The sequence below is a fragment of the Eurosta solidaginis genome, chromosome 3, assembly GCF_040869045.1.
Source record: "Eurosta solidaginis isolate ZX-2024a chromosome 3, ASM4086904v1, whole genome shotgun sequence".
NCBI classification, from domain to species: Eukaryota; Metazoa; Arthropoda; class Insecta; order Diptera; family Tephritidae; genus Eurosta; species Eurosta solidaginis.
In genome coordinates, this window is record NC_090321.1 from 284641581 (window position 1) to 284660703 (window position 19123).

At 37.3% G+C, this 19123-nt stretch overlaps 1 protein-coding gene across 1 annotated transcript in view; it reads left to right on the forward strand.

The window, feature by feature from the left end:
• The window catches only part of LOC137245728 (GTP-binding protein Di-Ras2), a 121284-nt gene that overhangs the window by 36782 nt on the left and 65379 nt on the right, over positions 1-19123 (forward strand). The window contains exons 2-3 of the mRNA XM_067776849.1: positions 1201-1368; positions 7677-7786. Of these exons, the coding sequence (XP_067632950.1) occupies positions 1201-1368; positions 7677-7786 (278 nt within the window). The remainder of the gene's footprint in view (positions 1-1200; positions 1369-7676; positions 7787-19123) is intronic.

The following is a 19123-nucleotide window of genomic DNA, read 5'->3' on the forward strand; positions in this document are numbered from 1 at the left end:
AAAGGTTTTCTTTCATTAATCACATTAACTACGTAACATCGAAAGCATACTCTATGCTCGGATTTGTACGGCGCAATGCCTCAAATTTCTCAGACCCCTATACTTTTAAGCTACTCTACACTTCATACGTTAGATCTCGTTTTGAGTATGCTGTGTTCATTTGGAGACCAAGCAACCAAACGGCCATTGGTAGAATTGAGAGAATTCAAAAAAATTTCCTTAAATATGCCCTTCGGCCGTTAAACTTTTCTGAGCCGATTCCTTCCTACTCTGCACGTCTTTTACTTTTAAGCCTCAAGTCTTTGGAAAATCGTAGATCTATACTGTGCTTGTCATTCACGTATGATATTATTAATGGCTGCATTGATAGCCCATATTTGTTGGAAAGATTCGATTTAATGCTCCCAGAGATCTCTCATAAATTCCTTTCCATTTTAGTGCGATTATTTCAGAACGAATTACGCTGGTAATGCTACCATTACTCGTGTTATTCGGGAGCTTAACCCAATAAGTAATTCTATATTTTTCTATAAAAGGGGCTAAATTTACTTTTGTGCATAAGTATTTTTTAAATTTTCATTGTATCACAGTCTGTAAGGATTAAAATTCATAGAATTAACAAATAAATAATTAAATAAATAGATAACCTCCCAAGAGATTTTAGGATGCGCTTCTCTTGTAATTTGCGTCGTGCTCCTTTTTTCTAGTTTTCCTACAAATTGGCGGGACGGGACCTATTTGTATTATGACGACTCCGAACGGCATCTGCAAGGCAGATGAGTTTTCACTAAGATTTTTACAGGAGAAATATGCACATTTAATAACTCGTCACAACTCGTAAAGGGCATAAGCGGGTTTAATATATTATGTGCTTTAAATCTTCAAAGCGCCATTGACGCTTCTATGTAGTAGCAGATTCTGACTGACTGCCCTTCGAAAAAAGAGATATACACTATGATTTTTTCAATTTTTTAGGCAGTTGTACTTAAATAACTCTCAGGTTAAAACATAAGTTAAAACATAAAAACGTCATTTTATTTAACATTGCGTGGCCTTTGAACTTAGTTTTCGGTTTTGTAAAAACTTAAGATTTCTTTAAATGCCCAATTTTGTAATTTTATCAAATCTAAAAATATGTAACTTTCAGTGTGCTGGTGTTTATTTCTCCTTCTTTTTGACCATTCGTTTATCAATTTGCAGGTTGACATTTTGGACACATCCGGCGATATGCAATTTCCCGCAATGCGACGGCTGTCCATAGCAACCGCTCACGCTTTTATGCTAGTTTATGCTTCAACGTCGGCGTCTAGTTTTCAATGTGTCAAACTGTGTTTTGAGGAGATACGCGAACAACGTGCGGACTATCAGGTAAGTTATTTCAACAAATAGGAGCAACTTTCACTTTCCACATGCTTTGTTTTTTATGCAGACGTATTTTTAAAAAGATTGAAAAACATTATTTTTTAACATCTCTGCATTTGTATATATATATGCGCATACTCTGTTTTGAAGTCAATAACTATTGATATAAATTTTTGGTTCAGAACTAATGCGAATTAGTAGTAATGGTTCAAATGCACTACAAGTGCACCAGTTTCCCTTACATGGAAAGAACAGAATTACTTTCCAAATACAGACATTTACTATTTCGATCAGATAATACTAGTTAAATCAAATCAAATATTATGTGGCCATAATATAACGATCAAACTAGTAAGCCTCTACAAATTAATTTGGTTTTTCGTTTTAAAATATAAATAAATAATAGGTCCGATCAATTTCGTAACAGGTAAATAACCATGGATTTAATCACCTGCTCGTCTTATACACTGGCAAATTTTCGATGAGTTCTAGACGCCTTTCACAATAATCTATCTATTCAATTATTGTATTTTAATCGGATATCCCGCCAGCAGAAGAAGCTAACGACAGGCTAACTATAAGTTGGTTCCCAATAAACAAGCAAGCCCTACTATCTGTTAAAACTCTTTTAAAAAAATTGCTAAATCTTAAAATAATATGCAATGCGCTGGGAAATATAATAAGCTATAGCAAATAAAAGTTACAGATCGTGAACAACTTTTTTCGTTTTTAATTTTTTCTTCCCATTTTTTTTATACTTTTCATGAAAATGAAATGGTATATTAATTTCGTCACGATTCCCAAAATTGTAAGTCCTTCAATCAAAATAGATAGACCCACCATTAAGTATACCGAAATAATCAGGATGAAGAGCTGAGTTGATTTAGCCATGTCCGTCTATCCGTCTGTCTGTTTGTATGCAAACTAGGCCCTCAATTATTGAGATATCTTGATAAAATTTAGTGGGCGGATTTATTTAGATGTCCGATTAGACATTTGTCGGAACCGGCCGGATCGGAACACTATAGCATACATCCTCCATCATATATTGTTGTTTGAAAAAATCATAGAGATCGGTGGTATGTATATTATATACCCTCTATAAACTGTAATTTTTGCCTTTTTTAACGGCAGTGTTTGGCAAGCACTCCGAGTATATTTCTGCCATGAAAAGCTCTCAGTAAAAACTCATCTGCCTAGCAGATGCCGTTCGGAATCGGCATAAAAGAAGTAGGTCCCGTTCCTCCAATTTGTAGGTAAAATTACAAAAGAAGCACAACGGAAATTGGAAGAGAAGCTCGGCCTTAAATCTCTTCGGAGGTTATCGCGCCTTTAATTCATTTATTTATTTATTTCTCCTAAAACTCGCTTAGGTATGTACATCTGTTCACTATATATTTTTATACTCAGCTGAGCAGAGCTCACAGAGTATATTAACTTTGTTTGCATATCCGTAATCCGGTAATCCGTAACGGCATAAGCTAATCGAGATTGATATAGACTTCTATATATCAAAGTGATCTGGGCGAAAAAAGCAATTTATTTAGCCATGTCCGTCCGCCGTAAACACGATAACTTGAGTAAATTTTGAGGTATCTTGATAAAAGTTGGTATGTAGGTTCCTGGGCATTCATCTCATATTGCTATTTAAAATGAACGAAATCGGACTATAACCACGCCAACTTTTTCGATATCGAAAATTTCGAAAAACACAAAAAGTGCGATAATTCATTACCAAAGACGGATAAAGCAATGAAAATTGGTAGGTGCGTTGACCTTATGACGCAGAATAGAAAACTAGTAAAATGTTGACCAATGGGCGTGGTACCTCCCCTTTTGAAAGAAGGTAATTTGAAAGTTTTGCAAGCCTTAATTTGGCAGTCGTTGAAGATATCATGATGAAATTTGGCAGGCACGTTACTCCTATTACTATATGTGTTCTAAATAAAAATTAGCGAAATCGGATGACGAACACGTCCACTTTAAAACAAATTTTTTAAAGTCAAATTTTAACAAAAAATGTAATATCTTTACAGTATAAAAGTAAATTATGCCAACGTTCAACTCCAGTAATGATATGGTGCAAGAAAATACAAAAATAAAAGAAAATTTCAAAATGGGTGTGGCTCCGCGTTTTTTCATAGCTTTTATGACTTTAATTGTTTTCGTGAAAATGGGCAAAATTGGTTGAAGCCACGCCCATTTTTTATACACAGTCGTCCGTCTGTCCTTCTGCTCGGCCGTTAACACGATAACTTGGGCAAAAATCAATATATCTTTACTAAACTTAGTTCACGTACTTATCTGAACTCACTTTATCTTGGCATAAAAAATGGCCGAAATCCGACTTGACCGCGCCCACTTTTTCGATATCGAAAATTACGAAAAATGAAAAAAATGACATAATTCTATACCAAACATGAAAAAAGGGATGAAACATGTTGATTGGATGGGTCTTTTGGCGCAAAATATATCTTTTGAAAAAACTTTGTAAATTGGGTGTGACACCTACCATATTAAGTAGTAGAAAATGAAAAAGTTCTGCAAGGCGAAATCAAACGCCCTTGAAATCTTGGCAGCAATACTCTTCGTGGTATGACATATGTAAATAAATTAGCGGTACCTGACAGATGATGTTCTGGGTCACCCTGGTCCACATTTTGGTCGATATCTGGAAAACGCCTTCACATATACAACTAAGGGCCACTCTCTTTTAAAACGCTCATTAATACCTTTAATTTGAGACCCATATCGTACAAACTCATTCTAGAGTCACCCCTGGTCCACCTTTATGGCGATATCTCGAAAAGGCGTCCACCTATAGAACTAAGGGCCACTCCCTTTTAAAACACTCATTAATACCTTTAATTTGAGACCCATATCGTATAAACACATTGTATAGTCACCTCTGGTCCACCTTTATGGCGATATCCTGAAATGGCGTCCACCTATAAAACTATGGCCCATTCCCTTTTAAAACACTCATTAATACCTTCCATTTGAAACCCATGTCATACAAACACATTCCAGGGTTACCCTACGTTAATTTTGATAAATGGTGATTTTCCCTTATTTTGTCTCCAAATCTCTTAGCGGAGTATGTAATGTTCGGTTACACCCGAACTTAGCCTTCCTTACTTGTTCAGATTTCATTTTATATTCTCGTGGAAGTAGAGCTGAACTAATACATACTTACATACATGTATGTACTTAATATAAACAATTAAATAAATTTTAAAAAGTACAAATTTGTTTTCCCCATTGACTTAACGGAAATCAATTTTAAATTTCATGGAATCAATTTGCAAATAAAATAAAATGAAATCAATTTTTAACCGTGGTTTTCTACAAATTCGCAAAAACTCTTTGGGGTGCGAAAATTTATTAATTTTCAATGTTAAGCCATCGACAGGCAAAAAAGCTCTTATAAATACATAAATAGTATACGAAGTTGCATATATATATGTATGAAAATGCTTAAATATACATTTATTGTATGTTTGCATGAGCATTACTCCAACTTTGCCAGAATTCGATAAGTATTTGAGAAAAAGTCAACTCCTATGCTCTCATTGCTTATGCGAAAACCCATGATTTCAATGATGCCAAGAACATTTTTTTCGGGCTTTGAATGCAATTTTGTATGCTACGGCACATTAATTGACTCATTGGATTGCAGATGCCCGATTAATCGAACACTCGGCACTAATTGGCATATCTTTAAATGTTTCTTTTATTTGGTGATTTAAATTTGATGGATCGAAGTCGACGTCATGAATGAGTTGCTAGGTTAAAGTTTATGAGTTAGCCTTGCTGTAATACAGGAACGATTAGATCGACCCTGTTTGATCTGAATTTAGAATATTCAGCCTAATGATATTTTTTCAAGGAAATTGTGTCTGAACTCCCAAATGAGCATACCAATATATATGAGGGTAATTTACTCAACGTTAACGTTATCAGTATCAGTCTTCTCCGGCCACATATAGCCTTCTCAGGGCTTTGAAAAAGATTTCAATGCGAAATGTTTACTATTCACAAATCATGCAAAACTTCAATGGCCAGGTAGTGCCTGAAAAAGTGTGTAAGGTACTCGTATAATCAGACGAGCATGAATGTAAAGGTTCGCTCATCCCTGGCCCTTTTCAATGCCAATAACAAAAGTATTCGATATGAAATGTATTTCAAGTTGCTTTCAAACCAATTTTTTTGCTGAAATGCATTTCTGTTGATGGGTTCATATATGTATATATCCTGTAAATATTTTCGTGCTACTCACCTAATGTACAACAAACAGTTTTTGAGTACAAATAAGTTTCGTTATTTGGTATGTCATTTGATCAAAAACAAATTATTTTATTATTTTATTTAAATGAGAAATTCAACAAGAACATAAAAGGATACAAAAAGTTACTATTCACACATACTATGTATATGTATATGTGTATAAGTAATTTACGTTTGCACAAATTGTTTGTTAGCAGTTGAATAGGTGACAAATGAAAGTTGACAGTATGTGACGAGTACATACATACATACATATATACATATATACATTTGTAATTAGCGACTTTTCTTTGTTATACTATTTTCACACACACGGCTTATTGAATAATAAAGGCAGTTTTCTACATAAAGACCCTTATTGAGCTCAATCTTCCATACAAGATTCGAATCTATAATTTTTTCATTAGTGACTAATCGAATGCCTAATGAAATCAAAAGCCCAATTCAACTCTGTTGGGAGCATTCAGTTTCTGATGCGCATGATTATCAAATAATACAGACCTTAACGTTTTGATGGTATAGGTTGTAGGGTATACCTTGGGAACATTTTGGGCCTATTTCGAGATTTATTTCGAAACTATTCGATGCAAATTTAGGGCATTTTCAAACTCACTTCTCTATTATTTTCGGAATCAGCTCTAGACTATATCAGGATTATTTTACGTACCATTTCTGGAATATTTGGAATAATTTGTGATTTTTCAAGATTATTTCGGATTTACTTGGCGTTACACCTTTTCCAGTTTCAGTTCAGAAAATTAAAATTCAAGTTCAGAAAATTACAATTCAAATTCAGAAATTCCATTTTAAATTCAGAAATTTACAATTCATATTCAGAAAGTTACAATTCAAGTTCAGAAATTCAAATTTAAGTTCAGAAAATTAAAATTCAAGTTCAGAAAATTACAATTCAAGTTCAGAAATTCCATTTTAAATTCAGAAATTTACAATTCATATTCAAAAAGTTACAATTCAAGTTCAGAAATTCCAATTTAAGTTCAGAAAATTAAAATTCAAGTTCAGAAAATTACAATTCAAGTTCAGAAAATAACGACTCTAGCTCAGAAAATTTAAATTCAAGTTCAGAAAATTTGTCAGGGTTTTTTTCTTCCAGGCAATTGCAATTAAAGTATGTAACATGGTAAATGTTTTTAAAAGAATGTTTAAGTTAAACGGTTTTATTGAAAGCAATAGTTATGTAGGTGTTTGTAGGACCCTTACTCGACTCTAGATTGACTGAGCGTTACCCCAGCCTTAGACAAAACCCACCTCATAGTTACATTAAGTAATTATAATACTAAAAGCTAAAAAATAATTAGGTAGGTCCTAGGTACTAGCCATCACACTCCTCATCAATCTAGGGCGTTGATCAGACAATTAAATAAAAGCGTTGGGCGCGTGAAATTTCTAAAAATGTGAGGCGTAGCATAACCTGATTAAGGTTCAGTTGGTCTTACTTATGACTATCAATAGAAATTTGACGCGTCTAACGCTTTTATTTAATTGTCTGATCAACACCCTAGATTGATGAGGAGTGTGATGACTAGTACTTGGACCTACCTAATTATTTCCTAGTTTTTAGTATTATTTTTACTTCATGTAAGTATTGTTTTCAATAAAACCGTTTAAATTAAAAAAAATTTTTTTGTTATTTTATTATGTATATAGGTTTGTCGGCTAAAAGTGATATGACTTCTCATTTCACCAAACTATGAATCGATTTCTGAGCTCATAAGAAAAAAAATATAGAGCTTATAAATATCAAAATAAGCAAGTAACCATAAAAAAATTAGGCTGTATTTGCTTGGATATAAAAAATAATATTCCCTGGAAGGCAATGCGAAAATCGCCTGTCGAATAAGCAGCTTTTGCTTAAATTAAGGCAGACGTCTGCTGATATTTTTTAATAAAATTCTCAGACATTCATACATACCTGCTTAGAATTTATAACGATTCCTATTTAAAATGCCGTTAAGCTACTAAATATTTCTTTCTATTTGCACTTTGCCCCATCGCTGGCTCTGAAGGACATACCAATTGTTATTGCTGGCAATAAATCGGATATCGCCAATACGCACAGGGAGGTTAGACTGGAAGAAGTCACGGATTGGGTTTATTGTGAATTGCCGCGCTTAAGGTAAGTTATATGCAAAATTATATTTGGCAGCTCGATATTTGAACAAATACATACACACACAATTCCCATACTTATGTTGTCTTGGAAAATGTTAACTTGGAAAAATTTAGTGATTTAAATGAAAGTAGTAGACATATTATTACATGCTATTATACAAATGAGCGGATGGTTGTGAGAAGCACATATGTATGTATGTATGTAGTAAATATGTTAAGCTTATAGCCACTCAAAATATGAAGATATCTGCTTCTTACTGTCAACCGTAGAATATATATGTAAATGTATGCGAAAATATACACACACTTACAACACCACTGCCTCAATCAACTAATTTACGACCGAGTGGCAAATAGGTCCTGACATGAACCACACTTAATCGGATTTCTGTGGACACACATTTCTCGGTTGGTGGGTAATTGTGTCAACCGCCAATGGCAGAAGCAATTTTGCAATCACTGCATGGCAATATTATTATTCAGTGGAAATGCAACGTAACGCAATGCAATGTAATTATTGCAGCAAATCGAAATTGGCGTTTGTTTGTTTTCATCGAGCAACAGAGCTCAGTGCCATACATCCATACAAACTCAAACCAATTTTTTTATGACTTACAAACACGCAACAGTGTGTGAAACAAGTAAACAAACAATCAACTACAAATGCGGTCATTTAAAATAAAAACTTCATTACATGAAAGCAGAGAAATAAAATTAACACACAAATACTGCAGAAATTGAGAAAATGCCAAAGGAAAATTAAAAAATGAAATAAAAAAGCGTTTGACGATGAAATCGTTGAAGCAAACAGCTGCAAAAGACACTAAAATGTGGTTGAAACTTGCAAGTTGTTGTTTGATAAATTGAAGTGAGTGTGATAGTGAAGGAATCAGGTGATCGGTAGCGAGAGCCTAAACCAACGGATTTACTGCAGTTGGCAGTTAATGGAACAATGCACGCCAAATGGAAATTTGCGGAATTTTGCAATTTATATAAATTTCACAATAGCAGAACAGATAAATAGATGCAAAACAACTGCGTCTGGAGCGATACGCGTGACAGAAGTTAACTTCTTTAATTCTTTTTGAATTACAGAAGTAAAAGCCTAATCAAAGTAAAACGTCTGCCATGTGTGTGCAATTAAATTGTGGGGCATATCTTAGATATCAGTTGAGATTTGGCCTTATATTTGAGAAAATTATTCATAGCATAAAAAACTTAGTAAACATACAAACGAAGAGTTTTTCGGACTCAATTCGAAACTATTTCGGGATCATTCCGAAATTATTTTTGTTATAGTTCAAGTACTAATTCGGGATCAACTCCGGATTTTTATATTTTTTCAAATCATTTCAAGACTCTTTCGGGATCGATTCGCAAGATTTCGGAATTAGTTTCGGATTGAGTTCAGGGCAGTTTCGAGATCGCATTCAGGATAATTTCAAAATCATTTCAGATCGCTCCTTTGCAGCACTCTTTCGGGATCACTTTTTTCAACATCATTTAGAAATAGTTTTTGGGATCATTTAAGGACTATTTCAGCTACCTTACATTTCTGCTTAACTGTTAGAATTAAATACTGTGACGATTATTAGCAACACTAAGGGATACTATCATCTCTAAGCCAATACTAAGCGGTGACTTGTATGCACATAAACAGATCAATCATTATGTCTACACATATGTCCATACAATCAGCTGAGAGAAACGCACAAACACATGCATATATCTGAGATACTCCCAAAAGTAGGCAATCATCGGTGGAAGTATCACTCACATATACACGCGCATATGGCTTTGCGAGAAGTTATAATCATGCATCTGTAGTTATAGCTGAGAAACTTATAGCCGGTAAACAAGTAGCAAATTCTAGAAATAGAAACGCCTAGAAATATGTCAACGAGGAAACCTAAGAGTATAAAAGCAGCACCAGCTGAGGCACGACGAATCAGTTTGACTTGAGCACGCTATCAGTTGCGAAGTGGAGTTTAAAGTAGTCTAATAAAGACCATTTTGCACTATTGAATATTGGAGTTATTTTATTCAACAGTTTAGCGATACGAACGTTAGCAAAAGGTTGCAAATAAGAGGAATTTCACTAAATTCGTTACAATACAATAGATTTTAGGCTGTGCATATATAAATGTTTACACAATATTAATAGTTTTTTTGTTGTTTTGTCCGTTTTGGATATATTGCTTTCTCATACTTCGAGATACCAAAACTACCGCTTTCACAATTTCAGTTACCCTCTTGGGGCAATCGTCACCACTTGCCGGAGGATCGTATTAAATACACACACACACTCACACACACGCACACACCATTCAAATTGGCTCCCACAGGGTAAGCGCAACATAAATGCGTACAGCGTAAAAGCGCAAGCCTGTATTAACGTAAGCTTAACAGCGTCATTTCATAGCGTGAGAACGTAAAAGCATAAAAGCGTATTAGCATGAAAGCGTATAAGCCTGAAAGCATATATTGAGCCTTGAAAACGTACAAATAAAAATGAACGTAAAAGCTGGTGAGCGTAACAGCGTACTAGCGTTGTATCATAACAGCACGTGAGCGTTCAAAGCGTGAGAGCGTATATCATAAGCCTTCATATGGTGAGTTTTTTAGCCCGCTCCATTCTCACGGGAGCGCTTTGAATCGTTAAGACAGTTCATAAGGAGACTCTTATTTGTACATATTTGTTGTGACGGGCAGATGTCGCTGCTGTGTTTAATTTTACACATTACACACAAGACCAGTGTGGTATAGTCAAGCAGCGACACCTATTTTTAAAAATTTGGTTCATTATAGGAAGCGTGTCTAAACTGAAGACAAGAAACTAAACAAACTTTCTGGCTCATAAATTTAACCAGGCATATATGTTAATCTATCTAGCTGAAATGGTTGTTGTATTTAATTGGAAAATTAAGTATTTGGCTCTGGATTATTAAAATTGGACAATCGCATTTGGACCTTTCTTCATTTTTTGGGGCAGCGTTGCTTACGAAATAATGCGCACCTTAATGTACGTACTTATCTACAAAAATCGTAAGGTGAGTAATGGTAATTGGTTTTTAAATAAGAAGTGAGGTATTTCAATTATAGAAAGTTTTTCATGTATTAAAATAAGCAAAAGTGATTCCCAATGTGATACGATTTTGCAATTTTGCCACTGCCAATGCACAAACTACGTTCCCAATAAAAAACATCTCCACTCAGCTCTGTAATTTGCGTAGATTTGTATTTTTTCAAAAAACCTTCACTCTAACCTTTTATATCGATCCCTGTCTCTAAGAGTCAGAAACAAAATTTATTGAGAAAAGATAATTGCAAGAGATATGTCTCAACACTGTTGCTCCGGGTTATCGCTGCCTTAAGGGCGAATTAAACTTCCTTAACCCTAACGCCTTAGCCGTACCCATACCCATATCCATAAACGGTTGAACGGTTAATGGTGCCATAACCTTAAACATCTGACATTTTCATAAAAATGAGGGAAACGCAAAAAATTACAAACATATTCCACAAAAAATTAGTCTCTTAGTCAAAACGTATCCAAAACAATAAATAAAATACACAAGAAGTTTATAAATACACCAACTCATATATTTTTAGGTTATGGATATGGCGAGAAACCAAAAACCAATTGGTTGGCAATGGTATGGTTGTGGCGTTAACGTTATGGTATGGCACCAATAATCGATTACATTGATTTCCATAAGGTAGGTTCGATCAGCTGTTTTATCTGGTTATGGATAAATCTTAAAAATAACAGAATGCTGCAAATATTTTTTGTGTTCACACTCATTTCCCACACTGCGACAAATTTGTCTTGCACACTTATTCCAAATTTATTTCGTTACAAATTCTTGATGACGGTAAGCCAGCTTTTGTGCCGACGGGTACCTGCTGCTCCTTAATTGCCTTCACTACTTTTTGTTGCTTGCAGTTTTCGCAATTCTATTCCCCTCCCACATTTACATGTCATGTATGTAAGTACGAGTCATGTTGCTAAGCTAAATTTTAGCTTTTTTCAAATAAAAAATAAACTTTGTATGTTCATTGTGCAATTCTGTTTAGTTACAGCAGTCAATTTTGTAATTTTCTGTTGCATCTTTTTGAATATTTTTGTGCTCCTTGCCATTGGCAGTGACAAATTGTCCTTGACAGCGTGAGAGGAAATTGGACTACTTAGGACGTACATATGTATGTGCATATATTGTTGTCTTTGAACATGATCTCTTCTATAACAATTTTTTAATAAATTTGTGTTGACTATTAAATTCTAGAACACCTACCGATTTTTTTTTTTTTATTTGAAGCGAGGAACAAAGGTTTTGTTCGGTCCCCACATGGAGGAAGAATATGCAAAATACTGAATTTCACTCGCAGTGTTTGCCATATCACCGCCGAGCGGCGACACCGCTTAGAAAAACATATTTTTTATTGAAACCATTTGTTTCTTATTTAGATGTTGCGCTGCCCGGGACTTGAACGCGGGGTCTTCGCTATGGTAGGCAGATCACGCTACCACCACACCATCGCGGCCGCCGTTTTCATAGATTGGTTAAACAAACAACATACTTTAAGGGGCAAATACTCGTTCAGCAGCAAAACTGTGTGCAAAGTATTTCAGAGCTCAGAAGGACATTAGAAGCATATGCAGAGATTCTTCAAACAAACAAAATGTCACGCCAATGCTAAAACGATGTCAAGAATTAATTTTGTTCTGAGACTATCTTTGCATAAGCATCGGTTTGCAAAGTTTTTAAAAATCAAAAACTCAAAATTAGATCTAAACCATATAGAGCCATATTGTCTGCTATACGCCTGTTAATGCAGGCTAGAAAACGCCAAATATCATTCAATCATCAGCATAGGTATAAGGCATGGGGGATTCTGTCAAACACAGGCAAATGTAAGGTTGCTTAAATGCTCACAGGCAGCTATTCATTTAGCTGTTTCCTAACAAGTCTCGATAGATATGCCTGTTTCACGATAGCCCAAGGAGCACCAAGGGATGTCAAGTCTTTCTCCGCCAGCCTCTCCCAACTCAGTGGAGGTTTCCCCCTTCCCCTGCTTTTAAGCTGCGGTGAAGATTGAAAAATTTTCTTGGCCGAAGCGTCTTCGTCCAATCGCATAACATTAGCTGGCCAGCAAAGCCTTTGAGCTTTAATTCACTGCACATGTTCATACGGCTCAACTTCATATCTCCTTTGATACTCACCGTCGGCATCTCGAACAGGACCATAAATCTTCCGGATGAAAGTCCAAGAGCCATCCCAGATTCTCTCCACCCTGTTCAAAGTAGCTATCACCTGGGTTTTTCATTAAACCAAACACGACAGTCAATTAAGAAAAATCGTTCTAATCTTCATGAACTTCCCAAAACGGTTCCTAAATGAGCCGGAGATGGTCCCGAAAGCACATCGAAATAGTACCGAAGTTATTTTTAAATAGTTTTGACATGATACTTAAAAATTATTCTAAAACTCTCCTGAAATAGTTTCGAATATTGCTTTCCCGAAGTAATCCCAAAATGATCCAGAAAACATATATCCTTTGATACAATTCGATAAAGACCACAAATACTCTTGACATGACATGATCTGGAGCTGATAATGAAATAGTCCTGAAATGGCCCCGGAAATAATTTCGCAAATTTTCCTAAATAGTTCCGAAATTATCCTGAAATAAAACAGAAGACTTGCACTTTGAAAAATGATCACGAATCCAACCGTCAAAAGTATGGAAACTAACCTAAAACAGCCCTGTAATAATTCCGAAGATAATCCCGAAATGATACAGCGTCATCCCGAAAATTATCGCGACATAGTTCCGTTAGGGTTCTGAAAACAAACCGATCCCCATTTTCAAATATATATATACATATATTTATTACAGATCCTCCCAGACTACTTGTCACCTGTGGACCTAGTTATTCTTGCGATATTAATTGTCTTGAAGATATACAGGCATCCAAGCTTTTAGAAATAAAATCAAAATAAATAAATGTAAGCCGCGATAACCTCCGAAGAGATTTTAGGCTTCTCTTCCAATTTGCGTCGTGCTCCTTTTTAATTTTTCATACAAATTGGCGGGACGTGACCTACTTGTTTTATGCCTTCTACGAACAGCATCTGCAAGGCAGATGAGTTTTCACCGAGAACTTTTCATGGCAGAAATACACTCAGAGTGCGTGCCAAATACTGCCGAGGGGTGACCCCGCTTAGAAAAATGTTCTTCTAATTGAAAAAGATGTTGATGTTGCTTTGTCCAGGACCTTCGGGGTGTAGACGGAGCACGCTACCATCGCACCACGGTTTAGATATGCTTATGGTTAAAAGCTTACCAAACTGCCTTCGCTGGCTAGAAAATTCTAGTCACGACATTGAACTTGTTAACACATTTTATTATGACTCAGTGTGGTAGTCTATAATATTGAAAAAACAATGGCAACTGAACTAATATATTCATATTGTAACGAAGTTGCTGCAAATCCTCTTATTTGCAATCCTCTGCTAAGTTCGAATCACTAAACCGTTGAATAAATAACTCCAATATAGAATTATGGAAAAATTGCCTTTATTAAGTACTTCACAATAACACTTATACTTTGCTACCCGCTGGCTTAATAACCAAACTGATTGATAACTCAAATGAAACTGAAACTTCTTACTCGCTTGCCCCGCTTTTATAGTTTACGCTGCATACTTCTAGGCTCTTCGATTTCCAGAACTTACTAGTAGTTTCGGCTACAAAATCGCCAGCCACAACTACGTGCACAAATTATTGCTCTCTCTTGTGACAACTCAGATAAGATATATGCACGTGTTTGTGCATTGCCGCTCCGCTGCTCGTATACGTACATATGTGTAGACGAAATTATTTATTCGTTTATGTAGATACATAAAGATTGAATTATTGATGTGAATGTTTGTAGTTTGCGCACATAGGCATATAAGTAAATGCATCTGTGTGTGACATCTCTCTGGGCTGCCTTATATATGTGTATACTTGATTTAATTATTAACGTAAATACTGCTTGTCATGGCCTTAGCATCGCCTTAGTGATGGGATAATTTAGTGATGCTAATATCCGTGACACTGCCATCCACCTAAGTCTGATCGTCCCGATCAGACAAATCTCTCGATCTAAACGTTGCTAGCCTTTCCAAATGGACCACCTTCATTTTGGTTCGTGGTTTACCGATGGTTTGTATGCGGTACACTACATCGTTGATCCGTTTTACAACTTTGTATGGGCCTTCCCAATTACACTGCAATTTCGGGGACAAACCTTTTTTACGTTGTGGGTTGTATAACAGCACCAAATCTCCTTCCTGAAAACCTTCTGAATTAATTGCTTTATCATATCTGGCTTTCATCTTGTCACTCATAATCTTTGTTCGTTGCCTTATCAGATCATGTATTTCTCTTAGCTCTTCTTCCAAATCACTAGTGGATTTCCTGACATTTCTCTCCGCATTGACATCTATCCCAAACTTCAAATCAGCTGGCAGTCTAAGGTCATTGCCAAAAATGGCGCACCTGAGTTATATTGTTTCATCTGGCCATGACTTCGTGTTCTGAGCCCTTTCGCTCTGCTGCAAACCTCGCAATTCGCAATCCACTCAGTGACCGACTGACGGCAACCAACCCAATAGAATCTCTGTTTAATCATCTCGAGCGTCTTCGTGATTCCAAGATGACTTCCGCTTGGACCATTATGCAGCTCGCTGAGCACATCAGGAATCCTCTTTCTGGGAACAACTATCAGTTTATTCTTGTATTTACCATCCTCACTCTCCCATACTCGATGAAGGCAACCGGATATCAATTCCAAACTGTTCCACTGTGCCCAATATGACTTCGCAATGGGACTCTCTGCTGACATCTCTTCTCTGTTTGGTCTTTCATTTCGTTCGAGCCCTTGCATAACACGTGACAGATCTGCATCTTCTAGCTGGCACTTTCTTAGCTGTTCCTTGTCCCATTCATCTGTACATGTTATAGTCATTAGCCGGACATCTATAATGTCTTCTTTAGCCTCGGCTTTTGAACAGTGCTTGCATTCCAAACTACATGGTCTTCGTGACATTGCATCGGCATTTCCATGGGTACTACCTTTTCGATGCTCAATGGAAAAGTCATAGCTTTGTAGTCGCTCGATCCACCGTTCCAATTGTCCTTCCGGATTACGGAACTGCAGTAGCCATTTTAAAGCTGCGTGATCTGTCCTGACACGGAATCGCTGGCCGTAGAGGTATTTGTGAAAATGTTTAACGCACTCTACCAATGCCAACAGCTCTCTCCGCGTAACGCAGTAGTTCCTCTCTGGTTTTCCAATCGAACGGCTGTAATATGCAACTACCTTCTCCTGTCCATCGACCAGTTGTGATAAAACGCCTCCTATAGCATATCCACTCGCATCTGTATCTAGAATAAATGTTGCTCCTGGAATCGGATATGCTAACATTGGGGCAGTGCACAAACGCTCCTTCAATGTTTGGAAAGCCACTTCTTGCTCCTTCTTCCATTCAAAAGCTTTATTTTTTCTTGTAAGCTCATGGAGGCTATGGGCTACGCTGGAAAAATTTTGTACAAATCGGCGGTAATATGTGCACAGCCCAAGGAAACTTCTTAATTCATGTAGGTTCTGGGGCCAATCCTTTACAGCCTCTATCTTTTCGTTCGCAGTGCAGATGCCCTCTGTCGTTACCTTGTAACCCAAATAATTTACTTCCTTTTTAAACAGCGCACACTTTTTGGGACTTAACTTCAGACCAGCGCCAGCTATTCTTTGGAAAACTTCCTCCAAGTTCTTAAGATGTTCATCGAAATTCTTGCCCAATACGATGATGTCGTCCAGGTACACCAAGCATGTTTTCCAATGTAGTCCTTTCAATACCTGATCCATGAGTCTCTCGAAAGTAGCTGGTGCATTACATAGTCCAAAGGGCATTACTGTAAATTGCCAAAGACCATCTCCGACGCTGAAGGCTGTTTCCTCTTTGTCTTCCTCCTTTACCTCCACTTGCCAGTAGCCGCTTTTCAAGTCCAGTGTGGAAAACCATTTCGTACCAGAGAGCGAGTCCAGAGTGTCGTCAATTCTTGGCAATGGGTAGCTATCCTTTTTCGTAACGTCATTCAACTTCCGGTAGTCTACGCAAAACCTCATTTTTCCATCCTTCTTCTTTACAAGTAATACCGGTGAGCTCCAGGGACTAGCTGATGGTTCGATGACGCCGCTGTCGCTCATTTCTTGTATAATTTGACTCACAACTTGCCGCTTCGCCAGTGGAACACTACGTGGAGCTTGACGGATCGGCCTCGCATCTCCAGTGTCAATTTGATGTTTCACAACGTTGGTGCGGCCTGGTTTAGAACCATCCTGGTCAAATATGTTCGCGTACTTTAGGAGCAGTTGTTTTGCCTTACTCTGATATGCTTCCTCTAGCCCCTGCGTCCATGCCGTGATGTCATTTGAAAGATTAGTATTACTAGCTGAAACGTGTTCCTGGAGCTGTTCACAGTTAATAACTACTTCAGCCTCTTGGCATCTTCCCAAAATAGCTCCTTTAGTCAGTTTGAGTGGTGAATTGAACTCATTGAGTACTCTTACTGGAACACGTCCATCTTGTTTTGTCATAGCCAGGGTTTTTCCTACAAGTATGTTCAGTGCTGATTTGTTTGCTGCTTCGGCAACCCACAATTTGTTTGTCCCACAATCTCCATCAACCTTTGCCCAGATGACTGCTTCGGATTTTGGTGGTATTCGCTGACTCTCTTCCACCAGCACTCGTTTACTGCTGTAGCCTCTCTCGTAGCCGAAATTAAGTGGCACATCCATGTTCTTATATCGCATCGTCTTGCTTTGCATATCGATTTTGATGCCTTGGTTGATTAAGAAGTCCACTCCAATTATGATTTCATCAACAATACCTGCCACTATAAAATTGTGTAGTACCGTGATGTTCCCAATTGCTACTTCACATTCTACTTCTCCAATTACCTGGGTGTCTTCTCCAGTGGCTGTACGCAATATTGCTCCATGCAATGGTCTTATCTTCTTGTTGACTAAATCCGCTCGAATGATGGAATGAGATGCACCCGTATCTACAGTCAGTAAACGTTCCTTTCCATCCACATGTCCTCCGACAGTAAGATTGTTCGACCTTCTTCCAATTTGTGAGATAGAGATTATGGGGCATTCAATTGAGGGAGTCAGCTGTCGCCCCTTGCTGTTGACTCGCTTTAGTTTAACGATTGAGTGGATTTGGAGATTTGCTCGTCTCCTTCAGCTCTGCGTTTATGGCCACCCACATTGTTGGAACTATTGGAATTGCTACTGCAATGACGTGCAATGTGACCTGGGTTACCGCACTTGAAACATTTCATAACTCCGGCATTTTTCTGTTGTGATCCCTTCAGAGCTTCCAAAATTGTATTTACCCACTCTGGCCTTTCTACTTCCACACGATGAGCTTTGTATGCTGGTTTACTCAATAATGACGCCGTTTCCTGAGTCAATGCATGGGATACCGTTTCAGAAAATGTTTGCTTTGGGTTCGCGTATGTGGCTCGCTTCGTGTCGACGTCCCGTATGCCATTTATAAAGCTCTGAATCTTCACTCTTTCCGTGTATTCCACGGGTGCATCCGCATTTGCAAGATGAGCCAATCTTTCAATGTCAGAAGCAAACTCCTGCAAAGTCTCGTTAGCTTTTTGGTAGCGGTTTTGCAATTCTATTTGAAATATCTGTTTCCTGTGTTCGCTTCCGTATCGCCGTCCTACAGCAGCCATCAATGCGTCATAACTGTTCCGTTCGTACTCTGGAATAGTCTGTAAGATTTCGGCAGCTGGTACTTTCAATGCTACGAAGAGCGCGGCAACTTTATCTTCCACATTCCAGTTGTTCACTGCTGCGGTCTTCTCATACTGTAGCTTAAAGACCTGGAAAGGAACAGAACCGTCAAAGGATGGTGTTTTTACCTTTTTATTACTCGCTGAAACTGCTGGACGATTTAATTGTAACTGCTCCATACGACCCTTCAAATCATCGACTTCTGCCTGAAATTGAGCGATTTTTGCATCCTGCGCTTCCAGCTTTGATGTTACCCTTGCTTCCTGTGCTTCTAACTGTGAAGACATTTGTGCCACCTGTAATGATAAGCGCTCTTCTTGTTCTTCCATCTTTGATGTTATGCGTGTCTCCAGCGATTCCAGTTGGGATGCCATATATGTCTTCTGTTCTTCCATCTTTGATGTTATGCGTGTCTCCTGCGATTCCAGTTGGGATGCCATATATGTCTTCTGTTCTTCCAATTGCGTTTCCATCTTG